Source organism: Cinclus cinclus, chromosome 27 (assembly GCF_963662255.1).
Source record: "Cinclus cinclus chromosome 27, bCinCin1.1, whole genome shotgun sequence".
NCBI lineage: Eukaryota > Metazoa > Chordata > Aves > Passeriformes > Cinclidae > Cinclus > Cinclus cinclus.
Window position 1 is genome coordinate 6264997 of NC_085072.1, and position 16783 is coordinate 6281779.

At 48.9% G+C, this 16783-nt stretch overlaps 1 protein-coding gene across 1 annotated transcript in view; it reads left to right on the forward strand.

Moving 5' to 3' along the window:
* The window catches only part of LGR6 (leucine rich repeat containing G protein-coupled receptor 6), a 141725-nt gene that overhangs the window by 94302 nt on the left and 30640 nt on the right, over positions 1-16783 (forward strand). The window contains exon 6 of the mRNA XM_062509479.1: positions 8018-8089. Coding sequence (XP_062365463.1) covers positions 8018-8089 — 72 coding nt within the window. The remainder of the gene's footprint in view (positions 1-8017; positions 8090-16783) is intronic.

Here is a 16783-nt window from a genome sequence, read left to right on the forward strand (position 1 = left end):
GTCAGGTGTGCTGTCCAATTTGCATTGTAAGCATTTCACGGCCAGCATTGGGGAGCAGTGCTGCTCCAGGATGGAAACACTCACTCCATGGACAGTGAGACACCAAACCACCCACAGCCTCGGTCAGAAAGGGAACTGATCCCCCTGGCAGCTGCTCAGGAGGGGCATCCTTTCTATCAATGGAAGCTTGCAGATTATCTTCCCTTTAAAAGGGACTTGGCATGTGCAAATCAAATACTTATTACCTCTTTGGTGTTGATTAGCAAGTTTGGGTGTGATTGCCAGCTGCTTTAGAGCTCCTCTATCCACATGAAATACCATGTCTAGTTTGGTAATTTGTACTGATACCAGGGTGTTAAGTAACCTCAGCATGTAGTGCCTTAGTGAAAGTTAGCAATTATTTCCCTTTCAAAATTTAAAGTGTTTACTGAGACCATCCAGCATAGAAAGTGTTTGGACAAAGCGCAGTTCAGAGTTTTATTAAGCATCAAATTCATCTGTTTAGACAAAGCATAAAGGCTTATTTAGGAGAAAAGCAAAAAAGCAACTTGAGAAAAATCAAAAAAGTACTTTTCACCCACAATAGTGTTCATTCTGCAAGGAAACCCCTGGCCACCATAATGCAACCACTTCAGTCAGCTTTAATAGCTCACTCAGCGGGTGAGCTGACTTTTGGGGTTTCATTTCAGCCTCCAAAGCATGCTGCTTTCATTCTGGCTCATCCCATACTGTGGGCAAGAAGCAATTCCTTAATTAAACAGGCAAGCTTCAGAAATAAAAGTCATTGACCATTAGGTCACAAGGGAGAGAATAATGTCCCACCACATACAATTGGAAGGGAACACATGTGTGATCCTGCCAGGCTCTGTGGGACACGATGCTACATTTTTGTGGGATCACAAGTGTTTGGCAGAACTAGCCCCATAAATCTCTCCCATGCTTCCATGCAAGCCCTTGTCAACACATCACCAGTGGAAAGTCACCCAGTGTCCCTCCTGTGTCCCAGCCAGGGATATGTCCCTGCTGCAGACTCACCCACTGAGCTGACAAGCAAATGCTACCTAAAGACAGCCAAGCTGAGAGAAGACATTCCCTACCAGAGTGCAGATGACACATGTGCCTTCCTCTGCAAATGTCTGGATTTGCAGGCAGATGGAGGGTCTGGCTGCTGCTATAAACATTGGAAACTCCCAGCTATAGGGTGTTAAAATGAGCCCCTGGGGGAAGAAAGCCAAGGGCAGACATGGCTGAGCACAGGGCAATCCCTCCTGTACAGCCTGGTCAATATTCAGGGACACGGCTGAGCACGGCTGAGGGCAGGAGCTCCCAGGTGCAGAGCTGTGCTGTTCTCCTCCACACACCTTGGGCCCTAGGCAGAACCATTTCACCATCCTGCACCACCACAAGCACTGACATCAGAGTGTCCCAGCCTCAATCTGGAATACTTTAAAGCTTCAGTGTCTGCTAATAAATTACACCTTTGTTGAGGAATTCCCTGATCTTATTCCCATCTATTGCTGCTGCAGGCTTCAAACTAGGGCTGCAGGCTGTTCAGTGAGCAGAGCCTTGTGAACATCACTCATCGTGAAATCCATGAATCTCTGTAATTGGCACCATCCCTCCCCAGCTTTAATTACAAGGGCTCCATGTGCTGGGGTGCTGGCACTGTGTTTTGATGGCAGAAGAGAGGTGGATATTTGATCAGGATAGCTCATGGGAATAGGTGGTTACCTTCCAGTCTGATCTATTCAGGACCAAATGTATTGTAGTATCTGTACACGGAAATAATCCTGAATACTTTTCAGCTGATGGTTTGTATGAAGTAAAGGCTGTTTTACAAAAATCATCATCTTTCTTAAGCATAAGAAATTTTTCATTCAGCAGTCAGCATCTGAAACCCCCATGCTGCTGTGCTGACAGTCCAATAAAGTGCATGACAGCAGTTCTCAGTAGTGTCCCTCATTTCCTCTGTCAGCTGAATTCTGCAAGAAGTCTTAAGCCAGGAATCGCAGTACCTCTTTCAGTCCCACTCACCAGAGGGGTCCTCAAGTAAAATCTTCCATTCCCAAGAGATCCCCCATGCTGCAGATATGTCCTTGCTGCCTCGTCTTTGCAGTGGGCTGCGGTTCCCTTATTTCCTGATGTCACCAAAGGATCTCCTAGAAGAGGTGCTGGGGTGTGTGTGGGACTCAGAGTTGGAGTGAACTTTCCAAAACAGGCCCTGTAATGAGGGATCTTGATAGAGAAAATCTTCAATTAGTTTTACTTTCATCACATAGCAGAGAACCCCTTAAGTTAGAGCAAATGAGGTCAGAACCATTCCTCTAACCTGGCCCCCCTCACCCTTACCTACCTGGTTGAAAAAACTGACTCTGGGAAAAATTGTTCTTGTGCCATTAGCAGTTAGTTTTGCTTAACACTCTCTAATTCTTGTGCTCTGTGTCCACCTCCTCTGTGTATTGCTGTATTTGTTACTGTCTGTTGTACCCTTCACTCAGCTCAGCTCTTCCAGACCCCACCCTGTTAACCTGGTTTGCAACATGGAATCCCAGGTTGGTTTGGGTGGGAAGGGACCTCAAAGCCCATCCAGTCCCTCCCCCTGCCATGGCCAGGGACACCTTCCACTATCCCAGGCTGCTCCAAGCCCCATCCAGTGACCTGGAACATTTCCAGGGATCCAGGGTCAACCACAGCTTCTCTGAGCAACTTGTGCCAGGTCCTCCCCACCCTCACAGGGAAGAATTTCTTCCTAACATCTGATCTAAATCTACCCTCTCTCAGTTAAAAAAAAAAAAAATAATCTACCCTCTTTTCCCCTTGTCCTCTTACCACCTGTCAGTACAAAATCAGAAGTTAGTTCTCATATCACACTTATTTTTTCCTTCACACCTTCAGATGGAAGACCAAATCTGTACACTGTATCAAAGACAAAAATTAATTCTGGTTTGTATCATGGTACAATGCTGTTCTGTGCCCATTGTTCCTTTTCTAGCTATCCCTGTAATTTCATTTGCTTTTTTCATAGCTACTAAACACCAAGACCTCTTTCCTGGAGCTATTTAAAAGCCTTTTAGTGTGTATGCTCATATAAGACTGGTTCTCCCCTCTGCTCCACTTGACGTCCACACAACCTGAATATCAGCTGATAATTTATTGTCAAGGTTACTCAGCAGCACCTTCCAGCTGAAAGTGTAAAGACAGTAAATGAAGGATTTTAGTAGATATACAACTAAACAACTCTCTCTCTAACAGAATGGTTTAGTAACTAGAAGATAAAACTTGTTTGCAAGACTCATGTGTTCCCATTCCCATTTTGTCCTTGTTCTGGTGTAACTCTGGCTGAGACTTTCAGAAGGGACTACTGCTTTTCAGTGTCTTCCTTGCCTAGAAGCTAACATCAACACATCCCTGCTTTCCAGGGAAGCTGCTCACCAATCATTTCAGCCGATATTTGTGGGGCTTGGGGCTTCCTAGCACCACAAAGCCCAGTCTGGTGCAGGATGAGCCTGTGAATCCCTGCCCTCACCTATGCAAGGGAGTTACCAGTGCCTCTCTGAGAAGTTGTTGGGAACCTCGATGTTGGCAGGGAATGCCAGGCATGTGCAATTCATTATCACCAAGAACAATATTGCCTGGAACATCTGGGTCCCATTCATGAGCCTTTTAATTGGCAAAAGTGCCTTTTCTCTCAAAGGACCAAGCTTGCTGCCTCGGCAAAAGTGGATTTCCTTCTCCAGCACTTGAGGAAGAAGCAAATTGTGCTCCAATGCACGCTGAGAGTGTCAGTTCTGATTGAGCTTTATTCTTCACCAGACAAGTCTCATAATGGTCCTCCACTAATGGAAACAATCCACAGAGTTTGCACCATTTATTATTTAGATTTCTCTACTTATCCATGGCCAAGTTGGGGAAAAGGACAATTCTGCCACAATAAAAATGGAAGCTCATCATGGCAGTGGCTGGTCAGGGGAGAATTCATATGATGTCAAATTTGAGCTTGGTTCAAATCATCTAATGCAAATAATTGATGGAAAATGTTTGCATTTGTAGTTTTTGAGAAGAAAAAAAATGAAGTCATTAGAAATGAAAGCAATGGCAAATCCACCACTTCTCTTTGTAGTCTGTTCCAGTGGTTAATCATCCTTAGTGTTAAAAAAAACCCCCTCATCTTTCCCATTTGAATTTTCTTTGGCTTTGACTTCAGACATTTGTTCTTATTATTCTTTCCTCTGCTAATCACAGAACCATTTTAGTACCCAGTTTCTAACCAGGAAGAATCCTATACATTACACTGCACTCATCCCCTTGATCTTATTTAATAAGTTAAACAGATTGAGTTCTTTAAGTCTCCATCCTATTTTTTCCAGCCCTTGGATCATTTTTATTGCACTTCTCTGCACCTATTTCAGTTCATCGACATCCAGTTACCAGGATGGTATCAGCACATTTGTCCTGCCAGATCTGCTTTCACCAATGTTCAGTGCAGATGTTGATACAATTTCCCTTCCCTTGCCCATATAGACAAGCACCATCATTAAAGCAGAATTTAGGCACTAGCTCAACCTGCTTCCCTTCTGTGTGAGACAAATGTGCAGTCCCCTTGGAGGTGGCATTGCCTGAGTTGAAGCTACTGCCTGTGCTGGACTGTTTCCCAGCATGTTCTCCAGGACGTTTTAATTCACTGAAAAACTAAATGGAAAAGGAAGTCAAATGAAAATTGAACAAATTTGACTGAGGGTACTGTATGAATGATGGGGGGGGGGGGGTGGTCGGGGGCAGGGAAATCACATTTATTCCAAATTTCTGATAAGAAATTGTTGGCAAGGAGAGAAAATCTTCTTTTTAGAATATGTTGCATGCTTCCTATTATAAGTCAGAATGAATCTTGTAGGGTTTGATATTTTTTCTGCTTCTGTTTCTAAACTCTCACCACCTGAGGCACCAGCTAGGCTGCAGCCTCTCTCCCCAGCCTGCATGGGATTCTGCAGCCACTGTCATTTGTGTTATTTTTTTTCAGTAAAATACAGCAAGGGCTCACCTGGCAGCAGAGGAGCTCACTTGTCCCACGACAGATGGGAGCCCTTGTGCTGCTGCAGGAGGTCCTGGGCAGTCCCACCCTGCCAGGGCTCAGTGGAACAATTGCTGCTGCTGTTTTCTGATGGAAGTGCGTGGCTGAGAGCAGCCTGCAGGCCAGCCCACAAAACAGCCATGACTGTCCTCATCCTGGGCACAGCTTCTTCCATGGGGATTGCCCAAACCCATCCTCACTCCATGCCTGCAAAGAAGAGACCCAGATCCTAAAGCCCATTGCCCTTACCAAAGAGACTGGTGGGTTCTAGCTCCAACAGCAAAGGCTTAAAGAATTCCCATGTTTTTGCATTGTAGGGGTTGTTTATAGCCCAGAATCAAATACCTTGAGCTGCTATCAAACCGGCTGAGCTGTAATTTACAGAACAGAATATAACATTGTGTGGGCTGAACTCAAATTGACAAGCACTGGAGATGTTGCAATTCCACTTGTTAAAATTTGTTTACCAGGGGAGAAAAAGAGGCAGGATGGAAGACAGGAATGTCTTTTCAAGTGTTTACCTTTCCAGCTCTCTTGTTTCTATTATTGCCATGTGGTTGGGTAGGTCTGGAGTTCAGCTTGGACAGCAAATTATTTTATAACTCCTTTTTTTGGTCGTTCATAATTTTCTCACCAACAAAGAACTTCCTTCGGATGACTTTCATTACTCTGCCTCCAAAGAAAGCACTATAGAGCCAAATATAAGCACAGCAGGTGATTGCTTTTCTCTGCTGTCTCCTTGCCTGACTGCAGTGATAGCAGTCATCTGGTCAGCATGTCCAAGCTTGGACAAGGTGTCCAGTCACAGTGTCCTGACAAAGCTCAGGGAGTTCACACCTTCCCTGGCATTCAGCATTCCCTTGTCCCCACACTGTCCCCTCACAGCAGACAGGGGTTTGGGGCATGGGGCTCTTGTGCTACCTAGCTATGTGTTCCCACAGCAATGCAGACCCCAACCCTCTCTTTGCCAAATGCAGTATCCAGTGCCAAAGGAGCCCAAAGTGGTTGGCACCACCAGCTGAAGAGAAGGCAGCATGACCAGAATCTGTTAACATCTGATGGAGAAAACCATCTGGGCACAAACTTCTTTTCTTGTGACAAAGAGAAATTTCTCCCATAAGATTCTCATTTTGATCTCAGGCTTCTTTTCTCCTCTAAAAGTCACAGTCCAAGTTTTCTTGCAGGCAGCATCCTTTCCTTTTTTCCCATTTGCTCAAAGGAGCAAACATATTCTATCAGATATCTTCCCTTTCCCTTCCCCTTCCCCTTCCTCTGAAATGTTTGTATATTCTCATCCCAATGACAAACATCCGTCTCAGGCTGGTTTCTGTTTTGCTGGCCTCTACCAAACTGCCCTAAAGCCTGGCTGTTCCTCCACTCCCAGCTTCCTCTTGTTTTACCCTAGAATACTTGGCAGTGGGAGCTGCCTGTGCTCAGCCAAACAGCTCACACTTGAATCCAGGTGGCGTGAGAGATTTTTCAAGCTGAGACACATTTAGATCAAGCAGCAAATAATGAAAAAATCATTGATCCACCTGCCAGGATGGAGCCTCCCCCAGGCTCTTGGAAGGAGGCAGCAGCCTTGGACAAAAGCTGGTGCATCCCTTGCTACTGCTGTCATGGGCATGGGACAAAAGGACTCCCAAGGGGAGTAGTATGGCAGCAATTCACCACATGGGCTTGGTGTTAAAAGAGAATCTGAACTGATGGGGAAACCTGCCCTGAGAGACCTGCCCCTCTTTGGTGGGCATTTATCACAGACTGTGGCACTGCAAGCATGGGCATCACTAAAGGGGTGAAGTGCAGGCTGGTAGAAGTGCAGACTGGGAAGCAGTGGGTTGTCTTCTGGTTTTCAGCAGACTTTTCTCAGACTGCTCACAAGCATTCTCTCCATGGACTCAGAAGTGCCTTTGGGTGGGATGTCAGAGGGACATGCACAATTAGCCACAAGCTCACAGCTGTAAAGGAAGTGACATGGGAGAAGCACTGAGACGTGCACACATGCAGAGGAGTCTGATAATCCAAGATGAGGAATCCAGGGATTAAGACCTTGGGTTTGCCAAAACACTGAGACGGGGGAGTGAGGGATCCATGGAAACACAGAACCCAGAACTACACTACAGAAACTCATCACCTACAGAGCTTCCAAGGCAAAATTACCCCAGGTGGCTTTGCAGGGGCCCCCAGCATATGGCTCCCAATGCCAACGTTAAGGCTGGGAGCTCCCAAGCCTGTAAGCACTAGATGATCGTGGCATGTAGCAGCAGGATGAAGTGGAACAGGAAAAAAATTGTTCCTATGGTGCAGAGAATGTGCATCAGCCTGGGGCATGGCCCCAGCACTTCATCCAGGCACTCTGAAGCACTGAACTGAAGGCAACATTCATTGCAATCGAACTGGAGCTGGTCCAGGAACTGGCAGTTTTGTTGTGGTTTTTTCTTTTTTATCTTTTTATTTTTTTTTTTTTTGCATGCAAAGATAATAAACTGTGACTAACAGGATGATTTTGTACTCAAAGTCTTCTTGCTGCAACTAAGGCTCCAAGAAGTCCAAATATGATTGTGTCCTTAGATAGCACCCAGTGCCCATGACCAGCTGGTGAAGCCACACCGTGGGCTGAGCCCAGGGTGAGATGAGCTCTAGGGTGTTTCTTGAGGCTTCTTGCTTAAGCATGTTCATCCAAAGCCACCTGGCAGCTGTAAAGGTGGAGATCTCAAGGAAACTCCTACAGTAGCCTGGAACTCCTGAGAGGAATGGGAGCTCTGTGGCTCTCTGCAAGCATTACTGCACCCAACATATGTCTCATGGGGTAAGAGAGGGAACCCCATAAGTGCCCTTGGCATCCCAGCCCACGCTGAGCTCAGCTTACAGGATGTTCTGGACCATGGCTCAGACCAAAGGAAAAGGTCAGCTTGCACCCCCCACTGACCATCTCTATTTTGTCCACAGGCACCTGCACAACAACCGGATCCAGAGCTTGGGAGCCAATGGCTTTGATGGGCTGCACAGCCTGGAAACCCTGTGAGTGCCCTGTTTCATTCTGTGACCTAAAGACATGGGGTGTGTTCATCCTCCAGCACAGCCTGCAGGACAGGGGGTCAGCCCCACACATGTCCATGGTCACCATGCACTGAGGGCAGCAGCAGGACTGGTTCCAGGCACCAGCAGGAGGAGGACAAGGACATGATGCTCACTGGGGAGTGAGAGCCTGGGCTTTCCTCCTGTGGCTGTGCAAGCTGCTCAGGCTGTGCTGCTGCTGCTGCTGCTGCTGCTGCTGCTGCTGCAGGGGGATCGTGCATGTGGGCAATGTTGATGGCAAGGGGTTCTGAGGCCCTGGACACCATTCCAGGTGCAATCCCAAGAGTTTGTTTGCATTTCCTGCTCAGGGAGTGTGTCTCCTTTTTCTCAGCACAAAGCCTTCCCAAAACCTGACCACCAAAGCAAGGAGCTGGCATGGGTTTGGGGCCTCTAAAGTCCTCAGGGGTCTGTGGGGTATCTCTGAGATGATCTCACGTCTGCTATCATCACCCACAGCCAGCTGACTTCATTGTGCACCATGTGCTTGGCATGGCTGGGAAACAATCCATCAGAAGACTGCAGGGAGGATGGGAAGCAGGAATGAACCCACCTCCAGGTCACATCTTCAGGAAGGTAGATGGAGACTGGATAACAGGAAGAAATTCTTGGCCATGAGGGTGATGAAGCCCTGGCACAGGGTCCCCCAGAGAAGCTGTGGCTGCCCCATCCCTGGAAATATTCCAGGCCAGGTTGGACAGGGCTTGGAGCAGCCAGGGACAGTGGAAGGTGACCCTGCTCACATCAGGGGGTGGAACGAGATGGGCCTTGAGGACCCTTCAAGACAAACCATTCTGTGATTGTGTGATTAGCAGCAAGGGGCTCACCCTGAACTCAGGGAGAGTTTCATCCAACAGCCTGGCCACACATTCCCTGTGCTGTGACAGCTGCATGAATGGTCTGTGCCTCATGTGCTGTGCATTAGCCCAGGAGGAAACATAAACAAGCAAACAAATAAATTGAGGCTCTGAAAGACTGGAAGAGGTGCTTGATGCCTTCAATTGTGCAGAAATATGTCCCTTCATGCAGGCTTGGGGTCAGAGTCAGGCCCTTGCTTCCTGCCAGGGGAACCAGGGGGTCCAGGTCGTGGCAGAAGGAGATGCTGCTTCCCAGAATTCAAGTGCCACTCAAGGAGACAGGGCCCCTCTGTGCCCAGCATGGTGCCAACAGCAGCTATCAGGCAAGAGTGGCAGCAGCAGGCAAACCCTTGGTCCCCAGACACACTCCTCAGGGCAGGACCATGACACACATTGTGTCTTCCTTGCAGACTGGCAGATCCTGGGACCACCCAGAAGGGCTCAGCTGGGGAGAGGTTGAACTGTGCCAGGGCTGGGAAGCTGATGGATAGTCTCCTCTGGTGACCCACGGGTCCCAGCTTGGCTTTGTCCCCAGTCATTTCTGGTGGTCACAGGCAAATATGTGAGGGCAGAGCTGTGGCACCAGGCAGCACAAAGGCAGGGAGCTGCAGGAGGAAGCAGAGAACTCGCTGATGGAAGAAAACCTTGTTTGGGCTGCAGCTGTAGCAGACGTGCAACAACATCCCAGCCTGCATCTGGGCAACCCTTCTTTGCAGACAGATGAGAGATGAGAGATGCTGCTGCCCATCCCAAGCAGGATGGAGCTGCAGAGGAAAAGATGGCTCCTTGTTTGCTGTGGGAAAGACTAAAGGATTTCATAGCCCTGGGAGATAATTCTGTTTCCACAACCATTTGTGCTGAATGCTCATTTTCCCTCTCTTCTACTCTGCTCCCACTCTCACACTTTCTTTGCCTTTTGCTGCTCATCTGAGATGATACCCAGCACTTGAGGAGCTCCATGACCCCTGCTCTTGCTCGCAGTGCCCACAGGGACAGGATTGTGCAGCAATGTGGGACTCTGGAGCATTGCAGCTCTGCAAGTCCTGTCTCTGCTGATGCTGATCAGGCAGCCCTGGTAGGATCCATCCTCCAAGGGTGGTCCTGTTGCATCAGGGCTCTCCCTGTGTCCAGGCTCTGCAGGATGGACTGGTGTGAGGGTCCCACTGCCCCACCCTGCACAGCTGCCTGCAGGGAGGATGGTGCTGTGGCAGAGAGCTCCAGACTCTCTACACTCTCCTCCACATCTGATTGTTCTGAAGAAGTGTCCTCCAGAGCAATGAGAGGCCTTCTACTCATCCAGTTCTCACCTTTGGGCCAGCTCAGTGATCCCTGAGGAACTCGTGTTCCTTAAATGGAGCCACCCTCCCATGTTCATCCTTAGCACCCACCTGTCTGCTGACCAAAGCTGGGCAAGTTCTGGGGCGAAAAACTGCCAAGCTTTTGTTGCTCCATCCCAGCCAAGCTGCTAGACCTGCATCTACCTACCACCTCTCAGCTCCTGTGCATGTGGAGACGATTACAGTCTCCACATTTACCCTTTAACTGAAATTATGATTACATTCTGTTGACAGCACTTAGCACATTTTCTTGGCTTGTGGAGGCCAAAACCATGCTCTCAGTTACTCCGTGGGCGTTACCTCCTGGAAGGCAGCAGGATGGTAAGGGCTGGTGAAGACAGAAATTTCTCCAGGGTTCCTAAAATGAGTATTTGTGGCCAGATGCTGATTATAAGCCAGGCACAATAGTCGAAGAACTGTAAAATTTGAGAGGAAAACATTATTTCAGGTTTTTCAGAAGAGACTGGGAAGTTTTAGGTGCAAAAATCTCTGTCTCCCTAAGGGAAATATCTATTCTCATATTCAGCTAGATAGGAAAACTTATATTTTTGTTAAATGCTAAAATCCCAAGAGAAGCAGCAGGCACTGCCCTGTGCAGGTCTCAGCAATGTGTGAGCTGCATAAGTAAAACCATACTGCTCACCTGCCCCAAATCCCAGCATTTCTGCAAAAACAGATCCCACCTTTGCTCTTGGAGAGGGCTTGGCCCTGATATCTCAGGAGGGGAGCAAATCTAGAAAGAGGTGAAGCCAGATGAATGACTTCACATTTCCCTTGCACTGACCTGCATCTCCTTTGCACAAGTCAGCTCTGCCGAGTGCACAGCAAGAGCAGCTTTGTGTTCTCCACACTTTTGGGGGAGCAGGAAGATGTGCAGCACCCACCTGGTCTGAACGAGTCAAACATCAGCATGAAACTGAGAAAGCAGCTCCAAGAAAATTTTCTCTGTCAGGGCAAGACCTGGCTGCTCCCCAGCCACCCCCTCCAGCCTTCTCTTCCTGGGAAGAAAAGCTGGCAGGTAGGCTGGAAGCAAGTCAGAGCAGCCTGGGCCAGATTCCCAAAGGGGTTTCAACACAGCCCTGTAAACCAGTGAGATTCCCTCTCCAGTTCCCATCAGCCTGAGAGATGACACAGAACAACCCTGCAGGGCTGTGGCTAGAAGCCCCAAGCTGAGCCATGAAACCAGGGATTAGATGGTCAGAGTGGGAGAAGCTTGGCATTTTTTAGCCCTTTCCCAAAGACATGGAGTAAATAAGAGTATAAATATCCTGATGTGACACATTCTTCCTGTAGCCCCTTTGGGTAATGGCCTCGATCCTCTACACAAGGTGTAAAGTCAGGGGATGCCCACAGGAAATGCAGGAAGGAGCTAGCACTGCCCTGCTGGGCATGGAGACCATAAATACAAAGGGAAAGACATCCATCACCCATCAGCATGGCCAGAGGAAAAGGCCTGTGGCCAAGGTGAATGTTTGGCAGATGCCCTGGCACTGCAGGCTGAGGGTATCGAGAGGGTGAGGAAGAGGGAGGTGAAATGAAAAAGAGTTAAGAGAAGCACCATCTTTTGCTAGAAGTATGTACAAGGCATGCCAAGAGCTGAGACTGCAAGCATACTGCTCTTTTCATTGATTCCCTGTTCCAGATTGGCCTTGTCAGTCCTGCCCCGCAGTGTATCCTCCTTTGGGATGTTTAATACCTGCTGTGAAACATCTGGCAGCATAACCTGCATCTGCCATTTGGATGGAAAGATCTTGACTTCTACATTTCCTGACTATCTTAGACTCCATTTCTCAGTCTTGAACAAAGTAGCAAGAAGGGCAAGGGGTTTAGACACCTTCAGGTGGGAGGTGTCCCCGCCCATGTTAGGGGCTTGAAATTAAATGATCTTAAAGGTTTCTTCCAATCCAAACCATCCCATAATTCTGTGATGAGACTTGCTGTGTATCATAAGACTGGTGAGTAGGAGTGCTTATGGAAAAGCTGATGAAGGAGCAGTTCAGCCAGGAGCATCATTGCAATGACAGAGACTGATTCTTGGCAACATTCAGAGCTTGTGCTCAGGGCTGGGGACAGAGTGCTGGGGAGAGCCTGGCTGTGGTTTCAGAGGAGCAGCAAGGGAAAACCACCATCCAAAGGTCTGCATGGTGCTAACTCAGGGACAGGCTCACCACTGCTGTATGAGGAAAGGATTTCTCATGAGGGGATCCCTGTGACATCCATTCCTAGGGAGGTTGGTCTCGTGCCCAGGTTTCCTCCTTACCACCTTCACCTGGAAAGCTGAGCAGACTCCTAAGGCCCCTGAGCTTTTCTATCAGGCTGAACACAGTGTAAAGGTTGATGAACAATTGTCTCATACCTCTTACTGCTTGATTTCAGCCTCATTAGGTAGATTGTGATAACACTGAATTTATCCTTCTGTGTCCCTGAAATATGAATATTTCGTGGATCACAGCTGAAAGGGAACAAGTGAAGCCCCCTCACATGACCAAGCTCCAAGTGACTGCTCTGTACAGAGGGATGGAAGGGGAAGCTGACCTGAACCTGTGCAGCTGTAGGTGTTTGAGCAGAGGTAGCCATGGGGAGGGCATGTAATTATGACAGCTGAGTCTCAGCGCTGGCCCCAAATTCTATCTTCAAACACCAGCACACACAGACCATCATTTAGCATTCCCACCTTCCCTGCTATTAGGCAGGCCTCAGTCCTTGGTATCCCCATGCCAGAGCAGAGCAGACCCCAGAGAGCAAGTGCAGAGTGCAGCTGAAAGGGGACAGAGGATCTTCATGGATCTTCCCAGATCTTCCACCAAAGCAGTTGTGGAAGCGACTCATTGAGTCACTGGGATCTCTGCTTTGAAGAAAAGGGGAAATCATGGTTTGTCCCATCAGACACTTTTCTCCAAGCAGGGAGAGGTGTGGTGGCCCTGGGGGCTGGCTGTCACACACACACACAGCAGGAAGCCTGATGTGAGTCCCTGGGACCTCTGGTACAAGGCAGGTGAGGAGCAGCTGTGCCTCTGCCAGCTCTGTGTTCTCAGGTGTGGCTCAGGTGGGCTGGCAGTGCTGAGCAGCAGCATGGCAAGGGATGTGCAGGGTCCCCCACCACAAAAGCCACCTCACATTCCCCAACGCCAGCTCAGAGCTCTGTCTGGAGCTGCTGAGGTAAAGGGGAAAATGCAAAAGTAAGAGCTGTGGCCCTGCCAGTGGGCTCTGTCATGGACCCAGCTGAGTCCTGCAGAGCAAGGACCGATGGCAGGGACCAGGGCAGCTCCTGCCTTGGCCCAGTCACACAGACAGACAGACCCTGGTGCTGGCAGAGAGCAAAAACGTGTCCTGGCAGTGTCCTGCCTTCCCAGCCCCCAGCGGGGCCAAGGTGGCTCCCAGGGCACAGGCAGGGCTGGGAAATGAATGGCTGCTCCCCAGGACAGGCTCAAAATGCTGGAGGCCTCCGGGCTGCAGCCAAAATAGCAACAATCTGTCCCAAAGTGCTGCTCCTTTGGGATGTCTCCAGCCTGTCTCTGGCACGGACGTGTTCAGAGAGGCCACGCAGCCCTCGCTCATCCCCTCCACCTGAGATGACCCCACTCTTTCCTATCTCCCTGGATTCTCCCTCCCCATCCACGTCCCTGCCAGCTCCTCCGCCCATCAGGCAAAGGAGATAAATCACTTGGAAAGAGCAAATCTCTATTCATTTAAAAACCTTTTAATTTATTTTTAAAAAAATAGCACTAATAAATTAGAAACGTCTCCCAGAACGGCTGAATCCAAAACCGTCTGGCTCCAGGCATTTTATCTGCCTAACCTTGCCTCACAGGAAATGCCCTTACCACAGCACCCAACCCATTATCTGGGTAATTAGTCGAGTCTGTAAATGCAGAGCAGAGCTGGAACCTACCAACTCCTCTGGAGAGTTGGATTTTCTAGGGGAGGGGAAAAAAAGTAATAAAATTAATATAAAGTGCACCTTGGGCAATGAAGGCAGGAAGAAGGAAATGAGAAATATCTCCAGTACAGCTCATACAAGGGTTGTTTAACACTTTCAGGGCCAGGCAAGCTTTGCTGTTCTCCCAGAAAACTGTCTGCCAAATGCTACCTTCCTCCTCAAGTGGATTTCTCTCCATCAGCGTGTTTAATTTGGAGCCTTTTGTGCAGTCTTTTGATGTTAATCCCAAATCTGAGCAATTCCCAAAGCAGCTGATGGATTTGACCCCTCAAGGACACCCTGTTTGCTGCACTGAGGTGCTCTGGTACTTGCTCAGCATCCTGATGCTGCAGGCCTGCAGTGTCAGCATGGGTACCCAGGCAGTTCATCAGAGCTTGGTTGTGTGATCCCAACAGCCCTGCCAGAGGATGGAAGGGATTCCAGGGGAGGCTCAGGTACCCAGATTGAGGGGATAGAGAAAGGAAGGGGACATGTAGCTTTTTGGAAAGAAAGCCACAGCTGAGGGCCTGACTGCATGGACCATGTTCTTGGACCTGTGCCCGCTCCAAGAACAGAGTTACAAAGTTCACTATCTCATCATTGTGTACGTGGAAAGTGACTTTTCCAAACAGAAAAAGTCACCTGTAAGACTGCACTGACTAGGTGTCTCCTTGGGCCATGCTTCCAGTTTGCTGCAGCTTCTTCCCCTAAGGCAGGAGCCTGGACTACCAGGAATGTGCCCTCCCTGATGCAGCCCAGCTCTGAACCACTTGGTACCATGTAACCAGGCTGAGCTTTGGCAGAACACAAGCCCTGACACGATATTTTACAGATTTATAAAGAAAAAAGAGAGAAAGTGAGGGCAGTTCAGGTGCAAAAGTAGCTCTGGAAACACTGCACTTTTCCATGGCTTCACTGTAAGGCTCATCTCCATCACAGGACTCTCCCTTTGCCTGTTCTCCTTTTGCCCACCAAATCCTCACACTCTCTTGCAGCCTGGCTCCCTCTGCCACTGCTCCTGCAGCCTTGGAGCCACTGATCTTGCAATGAACATCAGCACTGGGACTCTCCAAGCTCCAACCTCTGAGTCTGCAGACATGATGTGACCCATCAGAGGCCCTCAGCTCCTCTGGGTCTTTGGGCTTTCTTTTACATAAAGCCTTTCCCTGTTCCCAGAGCCTTTCCTGGAGCAGCTGTCTGTGCCTCTTCCTCCTGAGGTGTGTGAAGTGATGCCTGTGCGAAGGAGAAGCAGAACAGCAGCCGAGGCAGCTGGGGGCACATTTTCACCATGGATATGTTGATGCACAGAAGCTCTGCCTCCATCCCACTCTCCCTCCTGCCAGCAGCAGAGCTCCAGGAACTGATTCCCAGCAATTTGTGTACCTTAGGGAGCAGATAGAAATCCCTAGGTTCTTTCCTGCAGTTGGGGAATGCTCTTCTGTAAAAAAGGCTTCCCTGAGCTTTGCCTTCCTCTGCAGCCTAGCAAAGAGCAGCCTCTCCATGCCTGCCTCCTGAGCCATCAGCTCTGTGGATGTTTCTGTGTGCCCCAGCACCGAGGTAGCTGGCTTTTGTGTCTGAATGTGCATGGCAGAGTGTTAAATATATCAAATGTTCATCCATTTCCTCTGTCAGAGAGCAGACAGTAGTCCTGGGTGGAGCAGACACACACTGGACACTGCTGGGATTTTCAGTGGAGATCAGAGCTGCCCTGGGAGGGATTGGTGGCTGCAGAGGTACAAGGCACAAAGCATAGACAGTCCCCCTGCCTCAGCAATTGGCCATCAGTGCCACAGAAGCCCTGTAAAGTGCTGCAGCACCATATCAGTGAGAGGCTGAGATGTTTCCAGGCCAGGCTGTCAGAATGAATCCTCCTTCAGAGACTGCTGCTTGCTCCTGGCAGGAATCATGTACCCTAAGTACCTGACAACCTTCTCACAGTGGGCAGCCCACCTCTGCTCCTTTGGGAGCATGCACTCCCTCAAGTTCCATCATAGCCTTGCTTATCCTTATAACTAGCAAAACAAAATGGATTTTCTAGGACATGTTTAATTTCCCAATGAAAACACTGACCCTAGCAGATGAATCCCATGGTGTCTCTTGCCTCTCTGCAGTGCATGTGAACATCCCCCTCTTGCATGTCTTCTTTTAGGGGATGGGCACATTGCCTGGAGTCAGACAAGTGCTCTGGGTCCTTCCACTTAACCCTTCCCTCCTCTCACTTATTATAGGCACTGGCAGCATCTCATCCCCCAGGCCAAGATGGGCAAGGTACACCCCCACTGCCCGCCACGACCAGGAGAGGGGGTTTGGGTTGATGCTGCACAACAGAAAGTGTTGCAAGCATTCAAAAAAACACCTAAGATGCTTAGGGACGTGGTTTAGTGTGGGGTTAAAGGTTGGACTCATTGATTTTGGCTTTTCCAAACTCAATGAATTTCTGATCCCATAAAATATGGCACATGATCGTGCAGTGTTTTTTCATATTTGAACTAATCTGACAGCTCAGCCACAAGCCATGACTGGAGGT